Source organism: Mesocricetus auratus, unplaced genomic scaffold (assembly GCF_017639785.1).
Source record: "Mesocricetus auratus isolate SY011 unplaced genomic scaffold, BCM_Maur_2.0 Super-Scaffold_100003, whole genome shotgun sequence".
In the NCBI taxonomy this organism is placed as follows: domain Eukaryota; kingdom Metazoa; phylum Chordata; class Mammalia; order Rodentia; family Cricetidae; genus Mesocricetus; species Mesocricetus auratus.
In genome coordinates this window covers 20,016,612-20,035,697 of record NW_024429188.1, presented here as the reverse complement: position 1 = coordinate 20,035,697, position 19,086 = coordinate 20,016,612, and the positions used below count along the sequence as shown (strand labels likewise).

Here is a 19,086-nt window from a genome sequence, read left to right as displayed (position 1 = left end):
GGGAAGTCAGATCCCCTGGAACTGGAGTTACAGATAGTCCTGAGCTGCTTTGTGGGAATTAGAAATTGAACCCAGATCTTTTTCAAGAGCAAGAAGTGCTTTTAATCGCCGGGCGGTGGTGGCGCACGCCTTTAATCCCAGCACTCAGGAGGCAGAGGCAGGCGGATCTCTGTGAGTTCGAGGCCGGGCTGGACCGATAGCCTCCAAAACAATACAGAGAAACCCTGTCTCGAAAAAAAAAAAGAAGCGCTTTTAATCACTGAGTCATCCCTCCAGCTCCCAATAATATTTTAAAGAGTTTCCATTTTTTACAATGTAGATCAGGTCAAAGGATAATTTCAAAAGCTGACCTCCTGGGGCTAGGAATATGTTCAACTGGTAGTCTATACCTAGCATGGAGGAATCCCTGGGTTCTACCTCCAACATTGCATAAACTGGGTGTGGTGCCACATGATTATAATCCCAAGACTCAAGGTGAAGGCAGATGGATCAGACTTTCAGGGCTGCCCTTAGCTACACAGTGAGCTGAGGTCAGTCTGGGATACATGAGATCCTATTTCATAATAAAATAATAATTTAAGTATTTAAATCAACTGCTGAGTACTAAAGATAACTCAAAAATTTTAGTTGTCTGCTTATTTTTATAGATGCTGCTTTCTGACATTTTATCCAGCCATGACCTAAACATTATTAACTCAGGATTTAAACATTATTAACTCAGGATTTAAAAACTTTTCTAAATTATTTAAAATATTTAACCCCATTTAAAATGGAATTATCCACATGAGAAACAATACATATTTTCACTAGCAATATAATTTTTATAAGTTTTCCTATATATTCGAGAAATAAGAGTAATGTACACAATTACCCATTTCATTAATTAAATATTTAACAGAAGCAAATGGATGTGTTCTAAAAATGGCTTTGATCTTATAGATACAATGACTATATGCATAATATACATAAGTGTGAATACATATGGGCATGTATCTAGTGGTTATGACTAAGTGTAGAACAATTTCTATGAATATACAAAGATTTTATTCTATTCTAATAAGGAATCTATATTGATGGTTTAAGGAAAACTAATTCTGGGGTCATTTGGTACATTGCTCTATTTTCATCTTTTTAAAAATTTATTTTACATACCAACCATAGTTTCCCCTCCCTCCTCTCCTCTTGTTCCCCCATACCATCCACTCCTCCTCCATATCCACTTAGATGGGGTAAGGCCTCCCATGGGAATCAACAAAAGCATGGCATATCAAGTTGAGGCAAGACCAAGCTCCTCCCCCTTACATCAAGGCTGAGTGAGGCATCCCAGCATGGGGAATATGTTCCCAAAAGCCAGTTCATGAATCAGGGACAAGTCCTTGTTCCACTGCTAGGGGCCCCACAAAAGACCAAGCTATATAACTGTCACCCAGATGCAGAGGGCCTAGGTCTGTCCAATGCCAGCTCCCTAGCTATTGGTACATTACTCTTATATGACTCACAAATATTTGCTTCAAACTAATTTCCATTAAACAAATAACAACATAATTTATTAAAATTGTAGACAATATGCCATACAAGAAAGAGAAAGTAAAGCCATTCTAGTCATTAACTGTCAGCATATGACCCAAATGAATACTTTTCTACTAATTTTAATCAAAATATAAGATTACTTTTAACATACCTTTAAAAGTTACCCATGTAGCACATTAAATTAACCCTGTCAATATTGAGGCTCAATTTCTTTTTAACTCACCAAAATCACATAATTTCAGGACATCATTGTGGCTGATTAAGAGATTTTCAGGCTTTATATCTAGAATACCAAGATTAAAAACCAGTAAGTAAAAATGTTTTATTTTCTACTGATTGACACTTACAGTGCTACAATGGCATCTATTTAAAATCATCCAAGCAGGATTAGAAAGCTGGGCAATGTAAAGAAGAGGAAGACAATGCTGCTACAAAAAAGTTAGAATTAATTTCTTTTGAAGAGACATGCAGACCACAATTACCAAGAAGACCCCTAAAAATAAAAAAAAAAAAAAAACTTATCTCTCTCCCTTTTTCTGCTCGGGATTGAACCTAGAGCCTAAAGCATGTTGAGAAAACACCTTAATTCTGTAAGGAATTTTAAAATGGTTAACTTTAGGCTAATATAGTTAATGGAACTATTTTTGCTTAAAAAATGTAACAATCCTAATTTGTGGAGATTGAACCTAAAATGTTTAAATCTCCATGTTATCTTAAAAAATATACATACCAGTAGTTCAACAGTATAACATTTATTGGAGGAAATCTATAAAAAAGGTTGGCTGTATACTTCCTATATTCACATACCTATTTAGCTTTTCCATGTGGTTCACAACTAACAGTCAACATTTCAATTCTTTCCCCAATACATCATGTAAAGTTGTGATAGGAGTTGAAGAGCAGAAAATTTCAGAAAATGATGTTGAGCTATCCTACTGAGAGGCATCTTACAATTTTATTTTTTGGCATAGGGTCTCATGTATCTCAGACTGGCCTCCAACTCCTATGTAGTCAAAGATGACATTGAATTCCCAATCCTGTGTCTACTTCCCAAATGCTGAGAATACAGGCATATACTGCCATGCCCAGCTACAACTTTGTTTTTAGAGTACAGTAGTTACCATTTATATTACATGGTAGAGGTGAAAATGAGGTGAGGACACAGGTAGTGGAGTGTAAAGATTTCCCAATCATGGAATTGTTTGTTTTCCAATCCTGGAGATCAAAGCAAAGTACGCATGCTAGTCAAGAGGCACTCTACCATTTACAGCCCCAGCTCAGAACTGCATTTCCTGCCAGTTAATCAAATCACAGTCCTATAATGGAAATACACTTCATTCAGTTCTTCATTACATACTAAGTGCAACACAGGCTGTTTTTAGAACCATTACCTAAGACACTAGATGGTCAGTTGACTAGGGGATTTATTCACAACATACAATCTTGATAACAGGGTAACTACTATAATAGTCACATAGTAGAAGTTAATAATTTTCATAATACCTTTCAGCTACTTTTAAAAGTAAGACTACTTTAAATGTGATTATTCTTCCACATTTGTACAGATAAATTGGTATACTACTAATAATAAGACAAGAAGTAGATATGTCAACATTTTCTGATGACAATTTTAGCTTCATTATTATCAAATTGTATGTCATTGCTGTAAACTTTCCAGTGTAAGATTATTAGAAAACAGGTATTAGACAAAATGCCATCAAGCAAATAATTTTCCTCATTGCTGAAATCACTGACTTTGTGGTGCTAAAGAAAAAGTGATATAGTTTAGAGAAGTATAATTATGGCCCATACAAGACCAATTATACCTTCAACCTAGAGACAAGGGGCACTTTCTATCAACAGGGAGCAGAAATCAGGAGGTGAAAATATATACTAGATCTAAGACAGAATGAAAAGAAAGTTATACTGGAGGGTCAGTGACTGAAGACCACGTATACAGCCTACTTTAGAGTTGGTTTACATTCTCTAGTCTATCTGTAAGACACAAAGTTATGGAAATTTTCCATCTGCCTCTCAGTTCCACCCAGAATAAGCTTCAAAATTTGCATCTGCTGACTCATTAGTATTGCCACAGTCACAGCAGGCTTGGCTATACAACTAGAGATAGCACCACAATATCCAAATAAACCTGTATGCTACCCTTCGGTGGGTATACAGGGAGATTTGAAGAGCAAAGTGCTTCCCATATCTTTACTTATAACATATGCTTATCTTAAATAGAAATATTCTTAAAACCATAAATCTTTAACTTTAGCTGATTTATTTAGTATTTTTCATTTCAAAAGTCCTACACTCACCTCTATGGACAATGTCGTTCTTGTGGCACCAGTGAATAGCTTTGATTAGTTGGTAGATGTAGCTTTTCACTTTTTCAGGTGGAACCCCATTTGGCATTTCTTCCAGCAACTCAAGCATATTCTAAAAGTAAATACAGAGCCATTCATCTTCAAAATTAGGCAAGCCTATCAATTATGTACTAATAATAATCTATAGCACCTTAGATAAGGATTCATCCAATATATAGCATTCAGTTCTTTTTTGCATTTAACATACAACTTAGTTTGTGGTAGACCAGGATGGTGCATTAAAATAAGTTTTCCTTTAAGATAAATTACATTCTTTACTCCTTACCACTGCCTCTAATATTGAGAGGGGGAGTGAGAGAGAGGAAGGTGGGAGAAAGAGAGAGAGAAGAATTATTAGATTTGCATATTTGGTACAAAAATTGAAACAGTCTAGAAAATACCATTGAGTGCCAATGGATATGATATCTCAGTAGGTGAAGACACCTGATGCCTAATTGATGGAAATGTGACAACTTGAATTTGATCCTGAAACTCAAGTAAACGTGGAAGGTGACAACTAACTCCACAAAACTGTCCTTGGGCCTCTACATGTGCACGGTTGCAACCCCTCATATACATAAATGAAATAAATACTTTAAAGGAGAAAATATTGTTAAAGTAACACATAAATCCCCCAAAATTCAAAACTGTCAATCTGGACTCAGAGACTATTTTGTATAAATTCATGCAAAATTTTCTGGTAAGTCAGGTTTTGTGGTGCATGTCTATCACCCCAGCACTTAGACGATATTACATAGTGAGGACCCTGTCTCCAAAAACAACAGAACTGCTAAGCCACAACTTCATTTAGCCAGTTGACATTATATTATCACATTATCCAAAGAGTCTCCATCTCTTCTGCAAAACACTATCAATAGGGCTCACAGTACAACCGTAGCTTACTGTTGGGAGGTACCCATACAGAGAAGCAGTTTACAAAGGGTAACCTGGGGATACACAGAGGCTCAGATGCTGCTCCTAGGCTCAGGAGTCACGTCATCTTTATCACAATGCTCAGATGTTTGCCCTTTTCACTATTGGCATGTACACTGATGGTACACAGCAACAAGAAGTAAGTTGCTGGAACATTAATAGGAATGAAGGCAATGAAATTTTCAATTCAACTGGTCCTTGCCATTCCATTAAATAAAGAACAAAATAGCAGTTAGCTAAAGATGCCCTTGAGTAAGCAGTAGAAAAGCATTGCTTTTGTGAAATTTTATTATACATGTTGTAATAGTGAAGTTTTGATTGTCAAGTTAAAATGATGAGAAGGGAGTCTCAATGAGGGATTGCCTAGATTTGGATGGCCTGTGAGCAGGTCTGTAGGGGATTGTCATGACTGCTTTCATTGATGTGGAAAGACCCAGCTTGAATGTGTATAGCACTATTCCTGGGTTTGGGGCTCTGAACTGTAAAAAAAAAAAAAGTACAGAAAGCTAGCTTAGCACTTAACTATGCATTAGAAAGCATGAATTCATTTTTTTCTACTCCTGATTGTGGATATGATATGACTAGCTGCTTCAAGCTCTTGTCGCTGTGACTTCCCTCCACTGACAGAATATAACCTGGACTTCTGTGTTAAAATAAACCTCTTTCTCCTCTAAGTTGCTTTCTTCAGGATATGTTGCCACAGCAACATAAATGAAACTAGGACACATGTCTTTGAAAAATCTACACATCAACTGAAGAATCTATATAGAGCACTTCTGCTGCACACATGCCAATGGAACCATGGTTGTCCTCATTGGGGGCTGAGATGCATCTGAACCATGGCTGTCCCCACTGGGTGTTGAGATGCATCTGCACATGGCCATCCTCACTGGGTGCTGAGATGCATCTGCACATGGCTGTCCTCCCTGGGTGCTGAGGTGTATCAGAACATGGCTGTCCTCACTTGGTGCTTAAGTGCAGGCTACACTAGACATTTTTGTGCATTTCTATCTTAAAGAACAACTGAGGTACAAGCCATTTGTGTCAACATTATGGGGTTTGCTGTTATTTGTTGTTTTATTTTTGTATTGCTAGCTAAGCACTCTGCCACTGAGCTACAACTCTAGCCCCAAACAAATATTTTTACATTGCTCAACTTTGTCTAATATGAGAAACACTGCTAATAGTGACAAAACCCACATAAAAGTTGTGAAGACTCTCAACAATCTTAACATAATTAAATATCATTAACATAACCACTGAAATAATGTTTCTTTAAAAGGAGAGTTGCTGCACATATGAAAATCATGTTTAATAGTTTGGAAATACCTAACAAAGGAGAGCCACAGAATGCATTACTGTCTAGTCAGTGGTGACAGACATGCATAAAGCATAGGTAAGGAACAGGTGCTGGCAACCGATAATCATAAAAACTGACAGGTTCTGCACAGAGATTGCTTTCTAGTTTTTTGAGCCTTTGCTTCCATTTAAAGATGCATTTATGGGCATGTTGTATGCAACAAAGACCAACGAGAACTTTAATCAGAAGATAAATATGCAAAATACCTCACCCTACCTCTATAGAGGATTCAATATATATTTATGGTTTCGGTAAAATATCTAAAGGATGTTTGCAGCTTTTTAAACATCTCTATGTGAATTGCCTTTTCCCAATGAACAAATACATAAGAGATGCCAAGAATAAGGAAGCACAGGAAGGCTGAATAGTACAAAAAAGATGTTTATCTCTCAGTTTGTATTTTATTCAAGGTTCCTAAGCAGCAGAGATACTATCATTCTCCACAGCCATTTTTCCTTACTCTATAGGGAATACAATTTTCAACCACAGACTTAGATACTCTGAATGACAAGTATATTTCCTCTCTGCCTTGCAGTAAGTGTGACCATGTAACTATATACTAGCTAACAGGATGTGACACTAAAGACAAGGGAGCGGAGCTGCCCTTAAGTCCTATGTTATCTCCCATTGCATATGTTTGTGAGAAAGAGATTCTCATTTTGTTTAAGGCATTGTAATTGTGCGTTTCAGCCAACAGCTACCTATCCGGTTTGAGCATCTTTCTCTTTATGCTCCTGAGAATCACTGTAGGCTTCCAGGCACTGTCACTGATGGACAGGCATAATGGTTAATAGGGGCAGGTCTCAGTGTCAGAAGGTTGCAATACTGGTCGCAACACAGTCACTTGGGAGCAAAGAGATCTTAGGCATTTCAAATTGCTTCTCTCAGAGAGAAACAGATATGTAGAAGAGATATCTCTATTTGATAAACTAAATTGTTATTTATCATAAACTACTTCCATGAATACAACAGAAATAGAAAGAGCGACTGAAATACTGAATGTGTCAAATTTTTATTATTATTTGGCAGTGAAAGCTAAAAACTGCACAAGCATTTGTGATAACTAGAAAATAAACAATCTATTTTTCTATAATCCTAGTACAGCGATATTTTTCTTAAAACAAATAATTTTTAGTTTTATTTTGATAGGGAAATACCAAAACTAACACAGAAAAAGAGATTTGGGGAAAACAACATATAATAACTGGTATAAGAAGACAGAGCCTTCACTGGGTATATTAACCATACTTACGGGTGGCCAGCAATAGATGGTCAACAAAATAAACTCAATGATATTTTTGTAAACTTTTTGTTTCATAATGCTTTGTTTGTCTATTCTTTGTCTTACTAGTCACTTGTTGTATATTGTGGTTTCCAATTTTATGTTTTTGTGAGGTCTTATTTTTGTGTATGTGTGTATGCACATTTCTTCTTTTTTAATTCTATTTTTATTGTTATCATTGCCTGTTTGTTTTCTAAAGAGAAAGAGAAAGAAGGGGCATCGAGTTGGGTGAACCAGGAGATGGGAAAGAGTTAGGAGGAGTTGGGGGAGGGAAAACCCATGATCAAAACATTTATGAAAAACTTATTTTCCATAAATATATATAAATAAGATGAGAGTCTTGTATATTTTAAATTTTGCTAATATTTTATATGGTTTACTTAAAAAAGTACTTTGTAAATGCTGAACTCAAAGTCACATTACCAGGTCAGGTCTTAAAAACATTGCTTTCTTGTCACTTACATCATAATAAGCATCAGGGAATTGACCTAACAGAAAACAGCAGCCTCTCCAGTTTTAATTTGTGTTAGGTAACAGTCCATGAAATCATTAGAAGCCACCTATTCACATAGCAACAAAACCTTCAACAGGCTCCTGTGCTTCCGGTTTCTCCTACTGTAATCAGCTGAAACCAACTGCTCAATCGTTTTTCTCTAAGAAATTCGGAGACAGCTAACCTTTTGCCCTTACGTCACAATATTAAAGCATTTATTAATGAGTTACCTTCTTTACAAAGTGCTACTAGTGATCTTAACAGAAGTTTCAGGCCTCACCTTACAATTCCCTCAAGAAAGCCAGAGTATGGGCAGTTCAGAAAAAAACTGTCTCTGATTTGGTCATTCATCATCCTAGGTCTGACTGAAGGACCCAGCTCCTGCTTGAATGGATCTGGTGTAGGCCTCTACCATCCTTTATTAGACTGTCCATTTACCCGATTCTTCCACAGAGCTTTTGTTCATGTTTCATTGAAATAAAACTAATCTGAAAACCACTTGGTGTACATAGACTATAAGACTTCAGGAGCCATACCACTATGCTGTTTAAACTTAGGATCATCTGAATGTTTCTACATTGTACAAAATTCCAGATCTATTTCAAGACATCTAGTGACTGTGGGAGATATTCTCATTTTTTTTGGTTTTTTTTTTTTCGAGACAGGGTTTCTCTGTATTGTTTTGGAGCCTGTCCTGGAACTCGCTCAGTAGACCAGGCTTGGTCTCAAACTCACAGAGATCCACCTGCCTCTGCCTCCCGAGTGCTGGGATTAAAGGCGTGTGCCACCACTGCCTGGCGATATTCTCATTTTTAAGACCCTCAGATTATGAATCCACTGATAGGTCATACTAAGTAACACTACTTTCTTCAATAGTGTCAAAAACAAATAAACAAAAATAACGCGAATCTGTATACTGGAGATTCATGACTTACTTTCTCAACATATTCAAACACCAGATAGAGTTTCCCTCTCCGACGAAAGGCCTCCTTCAGCTCCACGATGTTTTCCTGCTTGAGAGTGCGGAGCATTTTAAGCTCTCGTAAAGTCGTTTCCTTGACTTCTTCATTTTCTAGATTCCAGGCAATGGTGAAGAGAAAATACGTTAAAGCTTTCAAAACTACCATTCAAAGTATTTTAAGAGCACTGCCAACATCTTCTACTTAAGAAGTCCACAGATAGAACATCAACACATTTTCTTGGTGCGAGAAAGAAAGTGAGAAACTTAAAGAAAAGGCTGAGCTGGATCTGGTGGTGCACACTTATAGCCCCAGCACTTAGGAAGCTGAGACTGGAGGACAGTAAATTCCAGCCCAGCCTGGGCTATGAGGTACCAAAGAAGCCCCAAACAAAATGAACAACAAAGAAAAGGCTTCTTCAAACAGCTCAAACCCATTTTTGCTTGTATTTTCTTTATGTTATACCAAACCATAGATTTATAGATGTAGCATGTGAATTCATCATCATTTTAGCCCTAACATTCTGTATCGGGGAAGAAAATGTTTAAAGGGGTTCTGAGAATCAGCCTCATCAATGTACAGAGGAGACTCTGTGTCCAGTACGTATAGCACTTGATGTCTTATGTTTGGCTTCAAGTTTTAGCTTAAAAGAGCATCTTATTCTCCAGGCTGCTTGTGAATCACCTCAGTGAGCACAGGTTGTGCATCAGACATTCATGACGCAGTTCAGGGCCAAATCACAGGGAATTCTTAAGAGTGTCTATTTCTCTGAACAGCAGCTGCTGTGGGTTCCTGCTGCCTTCCCATGGCATATCCATCTGTACATCCCAGATGGTGTAGCTGTTCTGGGATGGAGAACTTATGTTGTACCAGTACCTGCCCTTCCATACTATCAACTTTCACTTGTGATAACCTCCAGACATGGAGGAAGGACAGAAGCCATGTTAGTGGTAATGGATTAATGGGCAGACAAACAAGAACCTAATATTTCACTTTTAAAAAGTGCTTATGATAGCTTCAGAGGTGACTGGGAAATTCTAAGTAGTGTGATTTCAATAATTATGTTCAAGAATACAGGTTCCTAATCCCCAAGTCCCTAGTTGGAAAACTGAACCTGTTTTAAGTTTGTGACAAATTCATTCGGAGGCAAAATGAAATTGATATGAGATTCTTTATGGTCTTTGTGTAACCCACTTAATATTGATATTCATAGTCTATGCTATAGAAATATGACTTGATTACAGGGTGCTATATAACATGCCATATTACCACTCTAAAACTTTGGAATTATAAATTCAAAAACTCATTTAGCTTCAAGGCTTTGGCTAAAGGCCAGAATCCAGACTTGCGAGATTATGTTGTGGGGACCTCAATGTCAAGCATGTCTTTCAGTCTGAAGAGAAAGAAACTGAAATTCTGGGGCAGGGACAGGAAAACCTATGGCTTTCAGGAAGGCACGCTGTGTACACAAGACACCCAAGAGGAAAAAAGCTGACTGGGGGCTGAGATGGGGAAAGGGAAAGATTCCAAATGCACAGTGAAATACTTATTATCTGATTTTTTTGTTCAGCTTCCTCATTCAGCCCTTCTCCAAAATGAGTTTAAAGAAGAGGCTAGTTAAAAAAAAGAGGCTGGTAGAAACAGCTTTGTGGAATTGCTGAATCCGTGACAACCAGGAAACAAAAAGTCAATACTTCTCTGTGCCTGGTTATATAAGTTAGGTACTCTTTAGCTAGAAAACGGTTGGAGATTGCTGGAACAGGTTAGTAAAGGACATGGATGATGCCTGTGCAGTTAGGAAGCAGCAGCAGAGAAGGCTAACAGTAGCAGAAGCCGTGACCCATCCCCGAGTGAGGGAGAAGAACTGGACAGTGAATCCCACATGGCTGGAAGAATGGGAGACATGGAACTGGGGACTTGCTGAATTTGTGAAGGGACAAAGGACTAGTCAGTGATCTTCATTACTTCCGAGTACTAGAGCGACCCCAGCTACTAAGGCCTGGGGACAACCACCAGCCTCCACAAGAAACTTTATCAGGATCTCCAATTTCATATCCCCCACATCTTAGTCTTTTAGTTGCCCAAAGAGTTCTAACCTTAGTCAGCACTGGGCTGTTTCACCTGTTTTCTAGGCCCATAATGTTCAGTCTTCTACCCTGGCTCTTGGCAGCACTGGTTCTTTCAGGATTCTTAGTAAAATTTCACTCCTCAAGGGGATTCCCCAGATCCTAAAGTAGGATGACTCCTCATGCTACCATTCCATATTGGTATATGCAGGGCTTTCTTCTCACAGAACAGCTTATCATGTTTCTTGATACAAGTAGAGTGTCCCTGACCTGGAATGTTTAGGACCAAGAAGTATTTCAAATTTTATATATTTTTGACGTGTGTGTGTGTGTGTGTGTGTGTGTGTGTTGAGATCTCTTGAGATTTGAACTCGATTTCCAATGCAAAGTTCATTTGCCTTTCATCTATCTATATCCTGAAGACAACTTTATACCATGTTTACAGTGTGCTTTTGTTTTGACTCCAACATATCACATGAGGTCAAGTATGAAATTTCCCACTTATAGCATAAGACAAGCACTCAGTGAGTTGTACATTTGAAAATATTTCACATTTTGAACTTTGGGACTGAGGCTGCTCAACATACTACCTATTGCTTACTGATTAAGCTCTTCTGTTTAATATGCACCCACCTTTGCAGAACTATGAACAATGAGAGCCTCCTATTAGAGATGCTCAAGCTGGGCCTGTGAGGAGATCTTCGTGCATATATGCCTAGCTGTCCCTGACTTCAGATATAGGAAATAGAAGAAGGAAGGGCTAGTCAACAATTAAATACTCTGCCCCCTCAATTTTGAGTAGAGTGCTTTCACCTTTTCTTTTGAGGACTTTGAAAGGGCTGCTTGTGAGATAATATAGAAGACAGAATTTATATTCCCTTACTCCACTCTGACCCTGATTTTTCCTAGAATATGTAAAAAGGGACTCCAGAAAACTAATAGCACTTAGGGTCAACAGTGTGTATGTCTGTATACAAAATCCTTAAGAGGATCAATAAGCTATACTGGAGCTGAGTACAAAGTTACTAAGTAAACAGAGCCGGTATTTCTTCCCTAGTCAAATGCTTGGGAACTCTTGGCATTTAAAAAGCAGGCAAAAAGAGGGTTCTATGCACTATTATGAATTTGGTGCAGTTTCATTGTGCTAATAGAAAAAGTGACTGTGGAATATCCAAATTAAAATAGCAATGACAGAAGAAACATTGGAATAGAATTATGGAGATCTAGATTTAGTTCTGCCTTTTAAGCAATTTATGCTGTAACACGCAACTATGGGCAAGGCTCTTACATTCTCATCAGTAAATAAATCTAGTACTTTGTGAGTTTTTTCATTAAAGTATTTCTGAGTATAGACTTTTTCATCAGAAACAAATCTAACAATCTGTGTTTTTTATTCAAGTTTTTCTTATTATTTTTGGTTGTGAGCCTAGCCTTTAACAACTGAGCCATCTCTCCAGCCACAGCCTTTCTGATGATAAACCTCACTGAATTTTAGTAATTTATAAATACATCATTCATTTGTACTTTCTCCACCTAAGTGGAGTTATAAAAAGATAAGGGTTATATCCTGAAAGCATATAAAGACTATAAAGAGAGAAAGAAGTTAAATCATTTTTCAAAAAGAAGCACAAACTAACCCAGGCTTGGTGGCACAAGCTTGTAATCCTGGGTACTTGGAAGGCTAAAACAGGAGAATTCCAAGTTTAAGGCCAATATGGGCAACTTCCTGAGACCTTGTCTCTAAGCAAATAAATAAATAAATAAATAAATAAATAAATAAATAAATAAATGCCTGGATATAGTTTCGTGATATGGCTTTCTGAGCATGAGCAAGCCCTTAGTTCAAATATTTGTACTAACACACTAGCACACACACACACACACAGAGAAAGAGAAAGAGAGAGAGGGAGAGAGAGAGAGAGAGAGAGAGAGAGAGAGAGAGAGAGAGAGAGAGAGAGAGAGAGAGAGAGTGAAGAGAGAGAGATGGGGTGGGGATGCACATGCGAACATCACTTACGGTGTAATGTGCAAAAATAACCTCATTTGAGCTGCCCTTTAAGGAGATGAGGCTCCTTTATGCCAGCCATAAGGAAGCAGCCAAGCATTAGACTGTAATGACTGGGAAAAGGCAGGAAATGGAATTATTAATTCCCAAAATGCAAGCAAACTATGCACTTGTCATTATTTGGAATGTCCTATAATTTTGTTTCTGTGAGTACTTTTAAGATTTCTAGCCTGCTCTACACTTGATAGTGAAAATTGTGGTACTAAATGATGAGATGATGAAGAAAGTTAATGCACACTCCACTGACACATGCCCTTCTTCTAAAACAAGCAAAAAGTAGCAAAGCATTAAAAATCACAGCACAATCCATGAAAAACATCCCCAAATCACCACTAGCTAAGATAATTCTTATGTGCTATGTATGCTATTTTCTCCAGTTTATAAATAAAGAATTGAACGCTAAAAAGGATAACTAACTTTCTAGGGTACATAGACTCAGAGACACATTCAACCTCATGTCTTGAGTTGAACACCAGGACTTAGGTGGCATGGTATATCACAGTGGACTTGGGAGAGTGAGTCACAACATCTAGGTTGATACCTAGACTTTGTAAGCCACATAGCCAAAGAGCATAGTACAGCCAGGAGAAATAGTGAAGCTCCCAGGTCTTCAGAAACACAAACCAGCTCTTCACCTATAAACTGAAACTGCAGTTATGTTGGTTTATTCTAAAGGTCTCTCCTAGTTCTAAAAGTCAATATTTCTATATCTGATAATGAGAATGCTAACCAATCTCATTGTTAGGCACCACCAAAGAAAGCCAAGCCAAGTGGTTCACATCTATAATGCTAGCACTCAGAAGGATGCGATAGGAGGACTGCTACAAGTTCAAAGGCACCCTTGGTTAACCAGTGAGTTCTAGGCCAGCACTGACTTTCCAGAAAGCTCATTTTTCCAAATATAGAAAAGAGAGAAGAGGCAGGGATAGGAAAGAGAGAGGGAGAACGAGAGAGAGAGGGCAAGGTTGAAAGGAAGGAAGGAAGAAAGAAGAAAGAAAGAAAGAAAGAAAGAAAGAAAGAAAGAAAGAAAGAAAGAAAGAAAGAAAGAAAGAAAGAGAAAGAAAGAAAATTTAATTTCAGGCTATCCTGGGCTACAAAGCAGTATTTTCTTTTGTTTTATTTCAAACAAAACAAAAATAGTTACCATTGGAGGGGGTTGTCAAAGTCAAAATCAACTATGGAAAAGTTATGTGCAGTAAGCATATAATCCAACCTAGTAAGGACAAAGTGACAGGAACAAAAAAGGATGCCAAGTAAGAACAAACAGAAATCTGACCTACTTCTGTAGGCTTACCATTGAGTCAAATTATCACACCTAAAAAAATCGAGAGGCTCACTAAAATAAAAGACAGCAGTTTTTAAGAAGAAAGCTCACAGGAGCAAAAAAAATTCAAAGATAAGTCAGCGATGAAAAGAAAAATTCAAAGATCAGCAGAAACCCTATTGTAACCCTATTTTTAAAGAACCGTGGGTTTGGAAAAGAAATCCAGGAATAGCTATAACCTACTTTATGAAATCACAAATCTGACATCTTTGTATAGCCAAAGAGCCCCGCAAACAGACCTTTAAACAGATATAATGAAAAAGAAAAGCCAATCCATCCTTGAACAAAACCATAGGGGTACCATGTTTGATTCTGGTTGCTCTGATTGAAGAAGACAGGAGAGCAGCAGCAGGGCAATCAGTGTGGTCATGGAGGCTTGAATGGTGATGTTACTGTTTCATGTACCAAAAAAGATAAAGATCCTTCAAAGATCTTTAGAGAAGAAGGACAAAGTAGAGAACACAGAAAATTCATGAAATCACAAAAGGTGCAGAAATGTCACCAAATCTTATAGGAATGCCTGATGTTTGAAAGAGATCTGGTTTGGGCATAAAAAGGAAGTGTGATAGTACCAGGAGTAGCTAGGGTGTACAGCTCATTTCTTCGAATTCTTTACATAATAAAGGCTGGAAATTTTGCTTCAAGGCCCCTGTTACACAGAATTCAGGTTCTTGAATTGTAGAATTCATGAATTTTTGTTTTATGGCATCATACAAAATGAAGACAGCAATGCAAAGTTTTCTAACCTCTAGGTAAAATTAAGAATGGAATCAACTGTAAGGAAGACTAAATGATTAACTAAACATTTCACAATAATTAAAAAAAATAAATATACTAATTTCAAGAGAAAAATATTTGTCTATAGGAAAAAAGCAACAAAAATAAAATGCCAGCAATTTTATTTGATATAAAAGCAAGAAATGACCTAGCACCACCACACCATGAATCACAATTAAACATGGATGGTTGCACAGCTCATTGGAGTTAGCCATGTACTGAGGCCATGTGCTAAATCAGAAGTTTTCATGCATCAAAGAAACTAACAGTTCAAAGAATTAAAAGGAGGGTCAAAATGTAAGTAAAAAAATAAATCCTGACTACATGTTCTCCTATTTTTAATTATTGCTATTCCAAACCCATTCCTAGATTATTCAATAAATACGGTTCATGTCTTTACATAAGAAGGATGACCCAAAATCAGTGAGATGGCTCAGGCCCTCTAAGATTTGGTCATTTCAGTTTGATCCTAGGACCCATAAGATGAAAGGAGAGAAATGACACCTAAAGATGTCCTATCATCTCCAGAAACCAGATATGGCACAAATGCACTAATAATACATACAAAAAAACAAACAAATGGAACTAACAATTATGGTCTGACAGTAACAGATTACCACCTGACTATCAAATGTCAATGTTTAAGAGTGCAGTTATAGAAGGGTACAGAGAATTTAGCTAAAATAATTATTATACACAACCTGAAAAATATCTTTTAACCAAAGAATCCCCCTATTGCTTGAAGTTTATGATCAGTTTTTGTTCTCAAAAGATCCAAATAATGAACAGAATTAATTCAGTAGAGACCTTTGACTGGTTAGGTCTTTGACATTTAATTTTCTCTATGGAAGCATACATGAAAAGACAAATTTATACGATCATTCAGACTACTGTTAACAATTCTCTCTGAAATGCCAGATTTATGATGTGTCAAGAAGCAGAAACAGTGGAAAAAAACAAAAAGACAAACATGGTATGTACTCACTCATATATGGATTTTAGACATGGAGCAGGAGGTTACCAGTCTATAATCCACATCTCCAGAGAAGCTAGGAAACAAGGAGGACCCTAAGAGAGACATACATGATTCCCTGGAGAAGGGGAAAGGGACAAGATCTCCTGAGCTAACTGGCAGCATGGGGGAAGGGAGCTAGGAGAAAGAGAATGGGAGAAGAGGAGGAAAGAGGAGGACATGAGAGAGTAGGAAGGCTCAGTTGGGGAAAAATAGAGGAGAGCAGGATGAGAGATACCATAATACAGGGAGCCACTGTAGGTTTAAAGAGAAATTTGGCACTAGGGAAATGTCCAGAGATCTAAAAGGATGACCCCAACTAACAATCTAAGCAATAGTGGAGAGGCTACCTTAAATGTCCTTCCCCTATAATGAGATTGATGACTACCTTATAAGCTATCCTAGAGCCTTCATTCAGAGCAAAGGGGTCCAGACCAGGCTATAGAAACCCAAAGAAACAGCTGACCTGAACAAGGGGGAGCTCATGGACCCCAGACTGATAGCTGGGAAACCAGACCCCCTTTACGTGGATGTCAATGAGTAGGCCTCGGCAACCTATGGGGCCTCTGGTAATGAATCAGTATTTAACCCTAGTATAAGAATGGGCTTTGGGAGCCCATTCCACATAAAGAGATACTCTCTCAGCCTAGACACATTGGGGAAGGCCTAGGCCTTGCTCCAAATGATATGACAGACTTTGAAGATCCCCCATGGAAGACCTCACCCTCCCTGGGGAGCAGAAAGGGTATGGGATAGGAGGTTGGTGGGGAGCAGGGGAGGAGGGGAGAAAGAGGGAACTGGGATTGACATGTAAAACAATTTTGTTTCTAATTTAAATAAAATAGAAAAAAACCATAGATCTACAGAACCCAGAGGTAAAAAACAAAACAAAAGTTAAAAAATAACTAACAAAGGAAGCGGTCTCAGATAAAAATTTGTTGTCACTCAAACATATCTTTTATTTGGGGGTGGCTGAGAATTGAATCCAAGACTACCACTGAACCACACACCCAGTCTATATTCTTTCACGTAACAAAAATTTCTGTCTTTATCCAGAGTATGAAAGTCTTTCAGGGAAACTGACAGACAAAGACACTGATAAATGACCTTACAGAATGAATTACATAAGTTGATAATCAGGGAATAAAAACTTAAAAGTTTGTGTGTGGGGGGTAGAGAAATGGCTGAGAGTTTAAAAGTATTTGCTGTTCTCGAAGGACCCTAGTTTGATTCCCAGTACCCACATGGTTGTTGACAACTACCCATAACTCCAGTTCTAGGGAATCCAATGCCCTGTTCTTACTCCAATGTTCACCAGACACATACATGGTATACATACATACAAGTATACAAAATACTCATAGATATAAAAGTAATTCTAAAACACTTTTTAAAACTTAAACATGAGTGTCAGTGAGGAGGCCTCAGAAATCTCTGGGGCCTTGGATAGTAGATCAGTGTTTACCATGGCGTACGAATGAACTCTGGGAGTCCACTCCACATGGAGGGATGCTCTCTCAGCCTGGACACATGGGGAAGGGCCTAGGTCCTGCCCTGGATGAAATGACAGACTCTGGAGGGTCTCACCCTTCCTGGGGAATGATGTGGTAATTGGTGGAGGGACAAGGGAGGAGGGGTGGGAGAGGGAGATGGGATTGACATGTGAAGCATGCATGTTTCTAATTTAAATAAAAAATATTAAGGAAAAAAATTAAACATGAAGACAGATATGTTAAAAGAGAAAACTGACAAAGACTTTTGCTGTACTTTGAGTTAGTATGCAAATTTAGTGTAAAAACTGACTTCCTGCTTAGAAGATAATACCCAATCCTCCTAGGAACTAAACTAGCACACAGTTGCTACTATGATCAAAATTGCATTTACTATAAATCAAACTTATATTCATAATTTCAGCCTTGTATTTACCATGAAAATTTGGGTCTTATTTTAAACAGCAATCAGTAATTCTTGGATAATAAAAATATTTTGCACTAACAAGCGATCCACTTGAAAACACATTTTAAAATAAACTAATAATACACTTCATTTAAGTTAAATAAATTTTAATTTAAATTTGAAATTAAATAAAATTTTATTTAAATTAACTTTAAAAGTATTTCAAAAATAATTATACAAATTTTTAGATCCCTATCATCTTAACAGGACAATAGGAGTTTTTATAATCTTTTAAAGCTACCAGAATGTAGTATATATTCTCAAACACAGTACCCGCATATCACCAATCAGAGACTATTAAGAAACATTAATGTGAATGGCAGTCAGACCAAGCACAGGTCCCATTTCAACTTAAGTTTAACATTGCTTTTATATAATTATTTCATTTATTTTCTCAAAGATTTGGGAATGTTTGATTTAGAATAATCACCATTATAATATGAATTTTCATATTGACTAATAAAAAGAATCGTTAAGGGCTACTAGACAGTGAGAATACTATTATCAGGACACTTATTTTTATTATAATAGACCTGGTTGAAATTTTGATAATAAAAGATATTTTGAATTATAACAGTTTACAAAAGAGCTCAACAGACAACTTCATCTATATGAAACTATTCGTGTATAACTCACACTCCAAAAGAGTTGGTCACCAGACATATATCATTTCTTTCTATTAAGACAGTATTCTTGCTAGGGGATCAGGGTAAAGATACAGAGGACAGTACTAGATCTCTTAGGGTTTTAAGCAAGCTTAGGCTACATGAGACCCTATGACAGAAAAAATTGAAGATCTGCTGACAATTATTACTTTCCAGCTTTCCAATGTGGTTTTAGAGGTAAATATAGTCAAATGTCTCCATACACATACAAGGGCAGTGCTTTGATCTTCTGCTGCAATCACTCTTTAGATCATCATTTGTCTCTGGATCACTTGTCATTAAAGTCAGTGCTCAACGA

At 37.4% G+C, this 19,086-nt stretch overlaps 1 protein-coding gene across 5 annotated transcripts in view; it reads right to left on the bottom strand.

The window, feature by feature from the left end:
• Cdkl5 (cyclin dependent kinase like 5) overlaps positions 1–19,086 on the bottom strand; it is a 190,582-nt gene that overhangs the window by 55,545 nt on the left and 115,951 nt on the right. For all 5 annotated transcript variants that reach the window (XM_013116385.3, XM_005074227.4, XM_040744115.1 and 2 more), the window contains 3 exons: positions 8,900–9,036; positions 3,849–3,969; positions 1,754–1,813 (listed from right to left, as the gene is read on the bottom strand). In XM_013116385.3, coding sequence (XP_012971839.1) covers positions 1,754–1,813; positions 3,849–3,969; positions 8,900–9,036 — 318 coding nt within the window. The remainder of the gene's footprint in view (positions 1–1,753; positions 1,814–3,848; positions 3,970–8,899; positions 9,037–19,086) is intronic.